The 13256-nt window shown below is 56.1% G+C and overlaps 1 protein-coding gene across 1 annotated transcript in view; it reads left to right on the top strand.

Moving 5' to 3' along the window:
• The window catches only part of Sptbn5 (spectrin beta, non-erythrocytic 5), a 36512-nt gene that overhangs the window by 15722 nt on the left and 7534 nt on the right, over window positions 1-13256 (top strand). The window contains exons 20-44 of the mRNA XM_032903986.1: window positions 510-671; window positions 978-1142; window positions 1529-1743; window positions 2036-2222; window positions 2451-2651; window positions 2873-2989; window positions 3926-4071; window positions 4453-4588; window positions 4778-4923; window positions 5707-5821; window positions 5907-6017; window positions 6335-6511; window positions 6804-7004; window positions 7165-7314; window positions 7723-7827; window positions 8119-8286; window positions 8762-8911; window positions 8999-9190; window positions 9397-9499; window positions 10939-11047; window positions 11136-11250; window positions 11919-12032; window positions 12160-12278; window positions 12497-12662; window positions 12884-13072. Of these exons, the coding sequence (XP_032759877.1) occupies window positions 510-671; window positions 978-1142; window positions 1529-1743; window positions 2036-2222; window positions 2451-2651; window positions 2873-2989; window positions 3926-4071; window positions 4453-4588; window positions 4778-4923; window positions 5707-5821; window positions 5907-6017; window positions 6335-6511; window positions 6804-7004; window positions 7165-7314; window positions 7723-7827; window positions 8119-8286; window positions 8762-8911; window positions 8999-9190; window positions 9397-9499; window positions 10939-11047; window positions 11136-11250; window positions 11919-12032; window positions 12160-12278; window positions 12497-12662; window positions 12884-13072 (3759 nt within the window). The remainder of the gene's footprint in view (window positions 1-509; window positions 672-977; window positions 1143-1528; window positions 1744-2035; window positions 2223-2450; window positions 2652-2872; window positions 2990-3925; window positions 4072-4452; window positions 4589-4777; window positions 4924-5706; window positions 5822-5906; window positions 6018-6334; window positions 6512-6803; window positions 7005-7164; window positions 7315-7722; window positions 7828-8118; window positions 8287-8761; window positions 8912-8998; window positions 9191-9396; window positions 9500-10938; window positions 11048-11135; window positions 11251-11918; window positions 12033-12159; window positions 12279-12496; window positions 12663-12883; window positions 13073-13256) is intronic.

Genomic DNA, 13256 nt, shown 5'->3' with positions numbered 1-13256 from the left:
GCCCGCAGCTACACTGAGACAGATGATCCTGTCTACTGACCACTCTGCCTAGCCTTGAAGCACAGCTCTTGGGTGTTTCCATAAGGAGGCTGGAGCTGTGGTCACTGCACCTCAGAGAAGGACCCTTAACTAACTGCCCCCCCATCCTACTACATACCTGCCCTCATTTCTGGCACAACAGGGGTGTGCATGAGTGGAGGGAAACGACCTCAGACCTTAGCGTTGATGCGTGTTCAGGCGCTAGAGTGACTCTGGCCAGGCCTCCAAGAGCCTATTTAGATTAAGAGAGCCACACTGGATCTGATTTCATCTGTTGGTGTAGGACCTGGCAGGCATTTCTACTTTGGGGGTACAGTATCCTTGCCCCACTTGGGGATCAGAAAAATCCAAGCTGTGCCTCCCCTGAATTGGCTCTGGGTCTTGTTTTACCCCACAGAGCCCTCTCCTTAGTCCTTATGCCAGCCCTCACCCTGGGTTCTGAGCTCTACTCTCTCCTGGTTCTCGGGCAGGAATGGAAGCAGGCTGCAGAAGGCCTAATGCTGTGGATGGAGGAGAAGTGGCCCAGGGTGGCTGATGAAGGCCCCCAAACAGGCAGCAACACTCTGCAGTGGCACAAAATAACCAAGAGCGAGCTATTGGCCTCCCATAGGTACATGGAGGACCTACAGCAGGTGAGGATGCCGACAGCAGGTGCAGGGCCCTCCTGTCCAGATTCCAGCACATACTTCCCCGCCATGGAGCATACTTTCCATGGAGCACAGTCACTGAAGGTCCTCTCTGCCTCCTGTGCCTAGCTGGGTGTCCTCTTCCATAGACACTCAAATCAGCCCAGAAGGCTGCCACCATTTCAGGTAGCAAGTGGAAAGCAGTTGCAGCCAGCAACCTTCTTCCTGCCCCCCTGGGTACAGTAGGCTGTGGTTAGCGGTGGTCCTAATACCTCATCAAAAAAACGGCCTGGGCCTTTGTCTCCGTTCCAGACTGGGAAAGAACTGTTGCATAGCAACCCATATGCACAGGAGGACATACAGGACAGACTTCAAAGCCTTGGTCACAAGTGGGAAGAGTTGAGCCACAAGACAGCAGAGCAAGGGGACAGGCTGCCACAGGCCAGACAGCAGGGCCAGCTCCTGGAGCTACTACAGGTCCCTGGGGAAGGTGGGATGGGATGGGGACACACGGAGGAAGACCGGGGCTTGGCTGGGGCAGGATGGGAGCTGGCAGAACAGAAATGGCTGGAGAGAATAGCACCATGAAGTCCTGCACAGAACTGGCTGAGAGAAGGCTAAGCGTGGCTTTGCCCAGCAGCAGGCCACCACAAGATGGCTTCTGTGTGTCTAGCATGTGATTATCACAACTCAAAGACCCTAGAGAAGAAGACGTATACATGGCTTGCACCCTAGCAGTTGGCAGGCCGTGCTGGTTCCCTGGTGACTCTGAGGCTAGGAGCACTGTAGACTCAGACACCCGGCAGGGTTGCCCGCTGAGCTGCAGCAGAAAGGTGAATGCAGCCTCTGGTCACCCTCCCCAGGATGTCAGGGAGATGATGGAGCATCTGGAGGGAGCCCTGCAGAGTACAGAAACCGGGCAGGACCTGTGCTCCAGCCGGAGGCTGCAGAGACAGCATCGCCAACAAGAGGGCAAGAGCCAGGCGCTGGCCAGCAAGATGGCCGCCCTCATCTCTCAGACCCACAATGTGTTCACTTCTTGGACCATCCTGGAGGAGAGCCAGAAGTGTCAGCAGAGGTGACTATTCCCTCCACACATGCCTCATGAACCTAAGAGCTGAGTGGCACCTAGAGGACCTGGGCATCCAAACTCTTTCCCTTCTGAGTAGAAACATCCTGGGGTGGGAGTGCCAGGGCAAACAGACATCCTAAACAGGACATTGCACCACGGCGGCAAATGCTGCTTCCCTGTCCACAGAGGTTTCCCTCTGTTCCCTGGCTTTGTTCCTCATGGGTCCCTAGTGGGGATAAGGAAAAGACCATGACCTTGTCTTCACTCCTTCCCCATCCTCTTTGTCTTCTCCTACCAGGTTCAAGTCCCTGCAGAGCAAGCTGGCCACCCGGCAGCAGCAGCTGCAGGCCTCAGTTGAGCTGCATAAATTTAACCTCCTTAGCAACCTGGAGCTCACATGGGTGGCCGAGCATATGCCCAGTGCCAGTCCGATCTGCCCTGCCCAGTGCTGGCGTGACGCTCAGAGCCTTCAACGGAAGCACAAGGTAGCACCACCTGTATCCTGCCAAGCCCCCAGCATCTCATTCCCTGACCTTTGAAGCCCCCTGCCGCTGCTCAGGGTATCCTGGCCTCTAAGTTATTCTCCTTGGGTATCCTCATTTCCAAATGCACCTTTCTCCAGGTACCCTTCCCCTAGTGGCCTAGAACTAGAGAGACACTGTGGTTCTGATCTGGATGTCTGTGGCTAAGAGACTCCCATTGTCCTGTGGCAGGTGCTACAGGCTGAGGTGAAAGGTCACGTAGGGCACATGCACAGGGTGCTAAGTACTGGCCAGAGTCTCGCAGCCTCTGGGCACCCTCAGGCTCAGCATATCCTGGAGCAGTGCCAGAAGCTAGAAGGCCACTGGGCAGAACTGGAGCAGACGTGTGAGGGACGTGCCCACTGCCTGCAGCAGGCTGTCACTGTCCAGCAGGTAAGAGACCAAGAGGATGGTTCCACAGAGCAGCAGACCAACTGTGGGAGAGAGGACTCATGGGACCTTCGGGGAGGGAGGCCCGTGGTGAAAGCTCTGGGCTGAGAGCTGACTGACTCCCATGAGTGCCCAGAAGCTTCTCTGCAGGCTGCTGGTGACCAGGATGGGTGATGAAGGTCCCAGGTAAGGTCAATGGGATAAGTCACTGTCACTCTTTGCAGTACCTTCTGAATGTGTCAGAGATGGAGACCTGGGTGGAGGAAAAGCTGCCTCTGGTGAGCAGTCGGGACTACGGCAGCAATGAGGAAGCCACCTTTGGGCTCATTAGGAAGCACCAGGTACTGTGCCCTGAGCATCTCCATTTGGGTGACAGTGGGCCAGGAGGAGGTCTGCGACACTCCGAAGGGCACAAAGAGACAGACAGCCCTGTTCTTTCCTTCCTGTCCCCACCCGCCACCCACCCACTTCCTGATTCGCCCTCCTCCCTGAACACCTGCTGCCAGTGCAGCCCAGTCCTGTGACTCGGGAGAGAGTGTTACCATCTGGAGCCTCATTCCTGGACTCGCCTCCCCACGAGGACGTGGGTGCCTCTGTCTCCTCTGTTTCATCTCCCAGCACTTTCCTACTCCAGGCACCTGCGCCAGCCCACCCCATGTCCTCTAAACACCATCCTTTCCGTTAACTCAACTGCCATCCTAAAACCCATCTCCCCACATGCATCCCTTGTAAGGAGGAGGAGGCCACAGTGAACTCCTAGAACCAACAGGCTCCACAGCCGCAGCCCCACGGTGCTTCCAGTCATGGAAGTCTCCTGTCTGGATACGTTCCTGCATGCCTCAGAGGTCACTGCTTTGGGCTGTCTCATGGCTACTAACTTTCAGTGAGCTATTCCTGAAGGGTTTGCCTGTGGGCTTGGCCACATGCAGCTCCCATGTTTTGTCCATGTTTACACTTTGTGTTGGGGTCCAGCATGAGGCCTCCTGTGCCCTCCTATCCTTGTCCCAGACTTCCTGCCGTTTACTGTTTTCTGCCAAGTAGCGAGCCCTCTGGGGTGTAAAACAGTACGTGTAGGTGGATAAGGGGTTAATGGGTGAAGCTGAGTGGGCGGGACATGGACGAGTGGATAGAGGGATAAGTATACCGGAACTGAGTGAGTGGTAGAGAGATAAGCGTGTGAGTTGCTGGATGAGTGCTGGGGAATGAATGGGTAGGTTGTATTGCGGGTAGATGTGAGGGGGTGGAGAACCACCCTGCCTCTGTTCTGACCCCGGCAGATGCTGCGGCAGGAGATAGCTCTTTGCTGGGGCTCCATGGAGGATCTCGTGCAGAGGTTCCAGACCCTTGCTGGATTTGAGGCCTCTGAGCGGCTGGTTGTGGTACGGGAGAAGTTGCAGGCACTACAGAAGCTGGCAGATGATCGGTGAGGACATTGTGGACCCTCTAATTAGCGGGCACAGGGACCCTAATCGCAGCTCACTGTTCCCTGCCCTGGCCTTACGTTGGTGGGAACTCAGGCCTTCAGGGATGCATCAGGAGAAGGCTGAATCTTTGCTATGTCCTACTCACTTCTCTAAATGTTCTTCAGGGGAAGCCCACTGAGCAGGACTTTGGGCCCCTGATTCAGCTCTTCATCTCTTGCCAATGGCCTCTGTTCCCTACCCTGGCTTTCCTACATCTTCTTCCCAAGTCACAGGCTTGGGCAAGGATCACGAATAACTTCATTCTTCAGCCTCCCGCCCTTAGGACCCCAGAGGGATGAGCAGGTAGCTAACATCTGGGGAACCCCTGGTTATCACCACAGGGGGCAGGAGCTGGAGGGGACCCTGAGACTACATGAATTCATGAGAGAAGCTGAGGACTTGCAGAGCTGGCTGGACAGCAGGAAGCAGGTGGTCAGAGGAGAGCACAGCTTTGGAGAGGACCATGAGCATGTGCTGGTGAGGGGCTAGGAGCAGGGAAGACACACGAGGCAGATGACGGGTGGTGGGGACTGGTCCTGACGGGCGGATGGAGAAGGCATAGTAGAGTCATGTGCCTCTGGGGTGGAGTGGGCCAGCACTGCAGCCACACGAGCCTACATTGTTGCCGAATTGTTGAGTACATCGTCTGCTCCCCTCTCTCCTCAGCAACTCTGCACTGAGTTTACAAAGTTTCAGCACCAGGTTGAAACTGGTGCCCAGCGAGTGGAAACCTGCCGACAGCTGGCAGAGAGCCTACTAGAGCATGGGCACAGCGCTGCCCACAAGGCTCACCAGAGGCAGCAGGATCTACAGTGAGTGCAATGGCCTATCAGGGCCTGGGTTTCCAGGAGGGTGCTGGCCTGGTGTCTTGGGGGTTAACAAAAGGTGGCTCTGAGAGTACCAGGGCTCTGCTTGCTCAGCTAGAAAGGGAGTGGCTCCTGAGATGCCAGGCCTCCACAGGCTGTGGCCTGTGGAGGAAGTTAAGGCTGAGGGTACCCCCTAGACATTCCCAGTCCTCAGGGACACTTTCCAGTTACTGCCTCCCAGGGCCTGGAGGAGGCTCTGTGGGTAGAAACCGCCTGAGCTGGAAAGGAGGCCGCCCCATGAACTCGGAGTTCCAAGCCCCTGTGCTCACGACCCTCCCCTGCAGTATTCCTAGGCGTCCACTCACCGCTAAGGGCCCTTCTCTAGCCCGTGAGCCTAAGGAGAGGTCAGGATCCTCTCATAACCCTCAGCATTAAAGTCTGACTTGGAGGAAGCGTTTGAGCATGGGGAAAGCCAGGAGGGAGCCATAGGGACTCTGCTCAATCATTTGTAATGAGATCAGTTAGCATACTGCAAATAAGACAAAAGCGGTGAGCAGTGTTAGAGAGAGAGCTATGAAGTGTTGAGCACGGTAGGGCAGCGCACACAGCTGTACTTCCTGCGAAGCTTGAGAGGCTCTGGGAACGGGAGCAACGTTTGTAGGAGAGGAGAGCCAAAAGCAGAAGACTCAAAGGGAAAGCCCCATTCAGGAGGGAATCCAGGAGAGGAGGAGGCTGATCAGACCAGGAAGGGGATGCAGGCTGATCCACGGCTCTTCTTCTGCATGGTAGGGCTGCCTGGTGTGAACTGTGGCAGTTGACCCAGGCCCAAGGCCTCCTGCTCAGTGACGCCGAAACCACCCTTAGAGTCCACAGAGATCTTCTAGAAGTCCTTTCCCAGATTCAGGTATGAACTCGGAGAGGAAGTGGATCTCCCAGACTCAGGACCCTACCCTCCCTTTCCACCCTGCTCTGACCCTTTTCTACCCTAGGAGAAAGCCACGAACCTCCCTAACGATGTGGCCCAGGACCTACATGGGGTAGAGAAGCAGCTCCAGAGACATGAGGGGCTGGAACGCGAGCTGGCAGGCATGGAGCAGCAGGTGGGCATGGAGCAGCAGGTGAGCAGGCTGCTAGCCCTGCCTCTCAGCCCCTCACAGGCCCTCCAGCCTGGCCCATTTGTTCTTCCCATTGGCCTGTCATGCATGGCAGAGTTTGCCCAAGAGGTTCTGGGATTGATCCCTCAGAATGGGAACATACCTAGATCTGCTCAGGTCCTTCTGCCTCTGTGGAGAAACCTCTTCTCTCCTCTCCTCTCCTCTCCTCCCCTCTCTTCCCCTCTCCGCGCCGCTCCTCTCCTCTCCTCTCCCCCCCTCTCCTCTCCTCTCCTCTCCTCTCCTCTCCTCCCCCTACCTGCTAGCTGCAGGAGCTGCTGAAGGCTGGAGGCAATGTGCAGAAGTTGTGTCCTCAGGCCCTCGCCACTGTGCAGCAGAAGCAACAAGCTGTGACCCAAGCCTGGGAGGCCCTCCAGCTACGCATGGAGCAGCGCAAGGCCCAGTTGGAGCAAGCATATCTCCTGGTCCGATTCCACACAGTGGTGAGGGCTTTCTTCCCTTGGGAGGGGTACACATGTGTACAGATGTGTACATGCACCAAGGCCCACCAATTTTGGAGGGAGAATGTTGTCAGAAGGGGCAGGAACAAGGGCTGTGGTCCTGGGAGGGCTGGGTAGGATAATGGCAGAGAAACCAAGTGACAGGGACTTGTGAGTCTTGCCAGAAGCCCTGAGTCAGACAGCTTGATGTCTCTGTATGTGCACGGGCTCAGGCAAGCTGTAGTTGTTCACCACTAGCCCCCTCTCAGTGGCTCCTATTATCTCCTGGGGTCAGGTGAGGGACTACACCTCCTGGGTGGCCAGCGTGCATCTGGAGCTGCAGATGGAGGACGACTCCTGGGAACCCAGCAGCATTTTGCTCAGGTTCAGAGCCCACCAATGGCTGTGGGCAGAACTGAAAGCCAGGGAGGAGCTGCAGGAGCAAGGCACTAAGATGGGCCAGCAGGCGCTCTTGGTGGCAGGGACACCCACTAAGGTGGGCATTTTCCCAAGCTCCCAGCCTACCCTGTCCTCCCTTAGGCTGCCTCCTTCCCACCCCCAGCCCCTATTGCTTCCATCAGTCTCCTCTCAAAGGTTTCTCTTGGGATCTCTCAGTGCCCCTCCTCCACCCCATCATCCTACGTTCTCATCTTCAGGTCCAGGATGGGCTTCAAACCCTACAGGAGAAACGTGACCAGGTGTCCCAGGCCTGGGCACTCAAACACGAGAGGTTGCAGGCCACGCTTCAAGAACAGCGCCTCCTCAGACAGGGTGACCACCTGGTGAAGCTCCTCACAGCCCAGGAGGCAGGTCTCACTGCAGCCCCTCTAATCTTCCCAGTCCTCTTCCCTGCCTGACTACTCCTCCGTTCCTCCTGGGTCTTTGGCTTGCTTTTTCTTGGACGTGGAGTATGGGTGAGTCCTCCTGGGTGACTAGTGTAGATCACTAGGGTACCATAGTCTCTACTAGCACACCCAGGCCAGATCCAGCCCTGCTCTTCCCCATGGAACTGAAACCCTTGGAGTTTAGTAGAGATTACGCATAACTTCCACTTTGTCAGAGGTTGAAGTCTTGCTGGCCTCCAACCTGGGCTCCGGTTTCCTTCACTGCTCCCGTGCCCACGTGGGTGTTCGTGTCAGCACTGCTCAGGCCCCAGGGGCATCGCCTCGGCTGTGCTGGCAGCCCTCAGAGCCTCTTCCCATGGACTGATCTAGGCATTCCTCAAAGCCAGCGGCCTGGGGAGCTCAGTGGAAGAAGTGGAGCAGTTGATCCGAAAGCTTGTCATCTTCCAGAAAGTGCTGGCTCTCCAGGACAAGAAGGTGATGGGCCTGAACATGGTTACTGGTGGGGGAGTCTTCAAGAGGGATTCGGTGGCTGGGTGTATGCTCAGAAATCGTGCCGATGTTTCTGTAAAACTAAGGATAGAATCGTGCATCTGGCTCAGAAAAAGACCCAGGCTGGGGTGGTTCACACTGCAGGGACCAGGAGCATTACTTATTCTGAGGTCACTGATCAGAGGGAGAGCAGTTCTGGTGATGGCGAGTGCAAAGCTAAGGGAAAGGCAGTGGCCAGGTTGCTAGAGCAGCCCAGCAGACTCTGTCTGTCCACAGGAGTCAGCGCTGTGTGAGCAGTTGAAAAGGATTCCAAGCCCTAAGGGGCAGAACCTGGTTCACCACGTACGGGAACGCCGGGCTCAAGTGAAGGAACTGGCAGAGAGCCGGGGACAGGCCCTGCGCACCTCCTTGATGATAGGCAACTTTACCAGGACGGCAACCCAGGTCAGAGGGCCATTCCCTGCCCACTGCCTATTACACTGTGCAGGTTGAGGAGACATCCCCACCATAACATTATGATGAACAAAGGATGTTTGGAGAGTTAAATGGCTTCCCGAGGGCCATGGTGGAGCTCAGAGCATTTGATTTGTAGCCCCTGTGGGCTGAGACTCACCTATTTGCTGAGCGCCAACAAGGCCAAGACGAAGAAGAGCTGTAGGCAGGGGAACACAGCTGTGTGGGTTCCTGGAGCAGGGAGCTCGCGCCTCTGAAATGGACTCTCATTCACCTTCCTTGCTCAGCCTGGCCTGAAGCATGGCTGCCCAAGCTAGCACGGTGGTTCTTACTTACTAGATACTGCCAGCCTGCCCGAGGCCAGTAGCCCACGCCCTGGACTATGCTGGTGTGGAGTAGAGGTTGAAGGAGTCGGGGGCCCTTCAGGATGGGGCATCATAGGCTCTGTGCTCCATCCACCCTCCAGGTTGAGGACTGGATCCAGGAGCGGCTCCAGCAACTGAGAGCCTGCAGCCCTCTTGGGAACCTAAAAGATTATCTGAAGCACCTGAGGAAACACCAGGCCTTCAGGGCTGAGGTCCAGGCTCATGAGCAGATCGTGACCTCTGTTGCCAAGGTAACTCTAGCCTCAGCCCAGCCTACTCCAAAGTATTGATAGCTGAGGTAAGAAGGTGCTGACTGCTCCCTTACTCCTGTCTCCCAGCAAGGTGAAGGGCTCCTCAGTCAGAGCCACGCTCAGGCTAGAGAGGTCTCCCAGAGGCTGGAGGCCCTGTGGGACCTCTGGGAGAAGCTGAGGCAGGCAGTGACCCTGCAGGGCCAGGCCCTGGAGGACAGATGCAACTTCCTGGAGTTCCTGCAGAGAGCCGACCTTGCAGAGACCTGGATCCAGGAGAAGGTGGGGGCTCCTCTGGATAGGGCATTTGGGGGTGGGGACAGGAGCTAAAGGACTGGGTGGGGCAGAGCAAGGTCCCACAACTCTCTGAGCTCCGTGATGTGGGAGCCTTGGGAAGGCACAGCATCCATCTGCTTTGACCCTGCCCCAGCTACAGGGCAAGTGGCAAGATGGAGCTAAGTGTTACCTCCCCACCTTCGCCCCCACAGGAGAGGATGGTGGACCGCTGTGACGTTGGCCTGAACCTTGAGCACTGTCTGCAGCTGTGCAGGCAGGTCTGCAAGTTACAGGTGAGAGGCTCTGTGAGGAGGGGTTGACGAGTGTCTCCCACTGGGACATTTGTCTGGTGGACTCCAGAATCTGGAGAAGGTTCAAGCGCAGCTTTGCCCTATGTGGACGCATTTAGGCGAGCAACCTCATCCAGCCAGTCCTTAATTTCCTCATCTCTAAATGGGCATCGTGTCTTTCTCAGAGGTGAGGGAGTGTCGCGTGTGGTGGCAGGCTCATGATTCCACACCTGTCATACAGTTATGTCTGTCCTGGAAAACTTGGTAGTCCGGTTTCAATGTTATGATAAGACACAGGGAGGGAGTTAATGGGGCCTCTAAACAATTTTGCAACTTTCTGAACTCATTCAAAATTGTAATCATAACTTACTATTTCAAAATTTCTTTAAATGATAGAACCTATGCCTGGGTGTTGTCGATAGCACCTTCTTCAGTGTGAGTAATTCAGTATCCCCTCCCCCACTCCACCCACCAAGTATACCAGGGATCTGTTTCTCTGTAATGTAGAGGGGATATTGGCAAATATGTCTGCAATCAGGGTTGAAGGTGGCGTGCTAACCCACCCTGAAACCGGTGTGCCGGACTTCAGTAAAAGCTGAAGTCTTAACTCCAGCACATCCTTAGCTGGTGGTGGCACTTCTCAGATGCCAAACCAGGGTACAGCAAGAAGGGATGCTGGGTCTGACCTGCCATGAGTAAGCACTGAGATCCCTGAGCCCTGCAGTGCTTCTCTGAGCCCTGCTGTGCTCCAGGATTGTCTCTCAGATGAGCCACTCCATAGGAAAGTGCTTTGAGGAGTTATAAATGCTACACACGTAGGGAGCTGGAAGCCCAGGATTCACGCTGTTGGGGATCCCCTCTCCCTGAGGACCTGTAAGCCTGCTTTGTGTCAGCTCCATTTTCAACTTTAAACACCACTGAGTCTGTGTTCATCTGTTCCCTCCTACCCAGTCCTCACCTGAGAGACTCTAAGGTTGTGGGTTCCAGGCTGGTCTTCCGCACTGTAGCTGAGAGGGGTGGCCTCCAGCACCTGTCACTGCAGAGGAAACAGATGCCTCTCATTCCCCAAATGTTCTACAGTTGCTAAAATTCCTTCTCAGGGGGAGACATAAACAATATCTACCCCTCCTCCCAAGGCCCCAACAAGACATGAGACAAAGTTCACTGCTGTGGGGTTTGCTGGGGTTCTGTACAGGCCATGTGCAAGTGAGGCACAGTTACATACAACAGATGGCATGGAGCACCTAGCTGCTCAGGTGGGGGTCCTGTGACCCTCCCACCCTTCCGTGAGGGAGTACAAAACCATCAGCAAACCCAGCTGGGATCACGTTTGGCAAGAGGCATAGCCGAGTGCCTCAAGATGGTGGCTGCTTTCCCAGGGAACAGTCACAACAGCTCTGCCAAGACGAGGCCTTGGACTGGCAGTGCTAGCATTCGCACCTTTACCTTCCCCACAGGTCACAGTGGATGACACCCACATCAGGAGAATCAAAAACTTGTCACTGCAGCTCAAGAACCAGGGCCCCGAGGAATCTGAGGCCATCTGCCAGCGACAAAACCAGCTCAACAATAGGCCAGTCTTAGAGGGGGAGGGCAGTGGGGGCAGGAGAGGGGTCGAGTGCCACCTCAGGCTGCAAGGTTCACCCCCATCCTTTGGTCAGGTGGAAGACTTTCCATGGCAACCTGCTCCTGTATAAGCAGCGGCTTGAAGCAGCCCTGGAGAGACACAGATTGTCCAGTGAACTGGACAACATCATTGAGCAGATCAGGGAGAAGGTAGGTTGTGAAAAGCCCCCTTGTGCCCTGAGTTGGGAGTGGCATTGCCTTGAGTCTCCCATGACCCCTGGCCAAGCTTTGCTCTTCAGCTGGATCCCACCAGGATCCCACCACCTGGGAGAAGTACACTATAGAGTCCCCACCTCTGCAGCTCCCAAGCCACTCACCCTGCCTCTTCTATCCCAGATGTGTGATGGGTCCAGAGGCCAGAGCACACCCTGTTTTTCCTGAACCCTAAGCATGTCTAAAGCCCAGGGGAGGTTTGGCCCAGGATGGTGTTGGTCCCACAGGAATGCAGGTGGTCTTCAAGCTGGGAAAGTACAGCTAAGACCTATGTGGCCTGAGGTATCCCATGTGGCACAGCATCCTCTTCCTCTCAGAGCTAGCTCAGGCCTCTGTCTTCTGAAATACCTCCCCAGAGGGATTGAAACCAAAGAGACAAAATGCCAAGAAGTACCATGCACAAGTCCAGACCCAAAGTTCTGCCCCAGAACTCCTGTTTTCTTCCCATGAGGAAAATGGCTCTGGTCAAGCCCAGGCCCCTGTTCCAGTCCCTCTGAGGCAGCAGGAAGGGATCCATGTAGGATGCTTGCGTTCTACCCTGCCACCCTAGATAAGCAGGTTTCTGCAGTGAGGGGGCAGCTGAAGCCTCCCCCTCACTCTCCCAGGAATCGCTGGCCCAGGCCCTGGAGGGCACTGAAGGTTTGGAGAGTGTACAGAGGCTATCATGGAGACAGAAAATGCTGCAGCAGGAGATGGGCCTCATCCAGACTCAGGTGGAGGTGTGCAGTTGGGGGACCCAGACCCTGGGCACATCCTCAGGGGAGCCCTGGTGGGTTCCTGAGAGTCGCATGCTAAGACACCTCAGCCCGAGGTCCTGCCGCTAGCCTCTGACCTTCCTCCCGACAGTCTCTTGGAGGTAGGGTCAGCCGGCTCTGCGAGGAAAATCCTGAGGCTGCAGGCGGCCTCAGACATAAGCAGCAGGAAATGATGGACAGCTGGTGGAAGGTCTGGCACAAGGCCCGGAAGTGGTACGATGAGCCCGGGGGGCCTTAGCCCCGCGCGACTGCTCCCTCTGGTTCTCAGTCCACACACTTCCCTTTGGCCCCTGCTTTCTCCTGAGCTTCTGTATTATTTACTAATTAATTCCCATCCCATGGCCTTCTGTGCTGAGGGGATTGAAGGGAACTGGGCATGAGGGAAAGGGGACTCCACGAGCCTAGAACTTACTAATGAGTCCTGTGAGCAGGAGGGAGTTGCTGGATGTGGGCCATGAAGTTCAGAAGCTCCAGACCATGCTGCAGGATCTGCAGGACTGGGCCCAGGGACTACAGGCTGAGATGGCCAGGCAGGCCACGCCCTGCAGCCCTGTGAGAATCCTGTACATGTTGGAAGAGCACCAGGCACACAAGGTGAGCAGCAGCAGTCCTGAGGTGCCAGGCCTTTCAAGTGTCACCCTGTCACCACCCCACCCCTTCCTCTGACCCCTACTATGACCTTTCTCTGTCTCCTGGTCAACTTTGTCCTTTTCACCCTCCTCTTGTGTTCCATCCCTCCCCTCTCCTTCCTGCTGGACCTCTGGTAGTCCTGGTAGGCCCCAGCCCACAGGGACCTGATCTCAGGCCTATTCCAGGTTGAGCTGGACATCCGAACAGACAGCCTTAATCTGGTCCGAAGCATGGGGCAGCGGCTGCTTGCATCTGGATACCCGCTGGCCTCTGGCATTCGCCAGCCCCTGGCTGCTGTAGAGCAGGAGTTGAGTGGCTTGCAGGCATCATGGCAGGGGCGGCAGCAGCAGCTACAGCAGGCCCTGGAGCAGCAGGTGGGCCCAGGCCAGCTCCCAGCCTCAGCCCCCCCACCCCCATCAGGACCTATGATGTCCCTGAAAAGGCTGCCTTTCTTGGGTCTTCCTGCCCGTCTTCCTGCTCCTGGTACCATGGAGCCAGGCCTCAGCTTCTCCAACCTGAACCACCCAAAAGGTCACAGACATACAGAGGTAGTCGTGG

Source organism: Rattus rattus, chromosome 5 (genome assembly GCF_011064425.1).
Source record: "Rattus rattus isolate New Zealand chromosome 5, Rrattus_CSIRO_v1, whole genome shotgun sequence".
Taxonomy (NCBI): domain Eukaryota; kingdom Metazoa; phylum Chordata; class Mammalia; order Rodentia; family Muridae; genus Rattus; species Rattus rattus.
The sequence above is the reverse complement of the archived record's forward strand: the minus strand, read 5'-3'. Positions and strand labels throughout refer to the sequence as shown.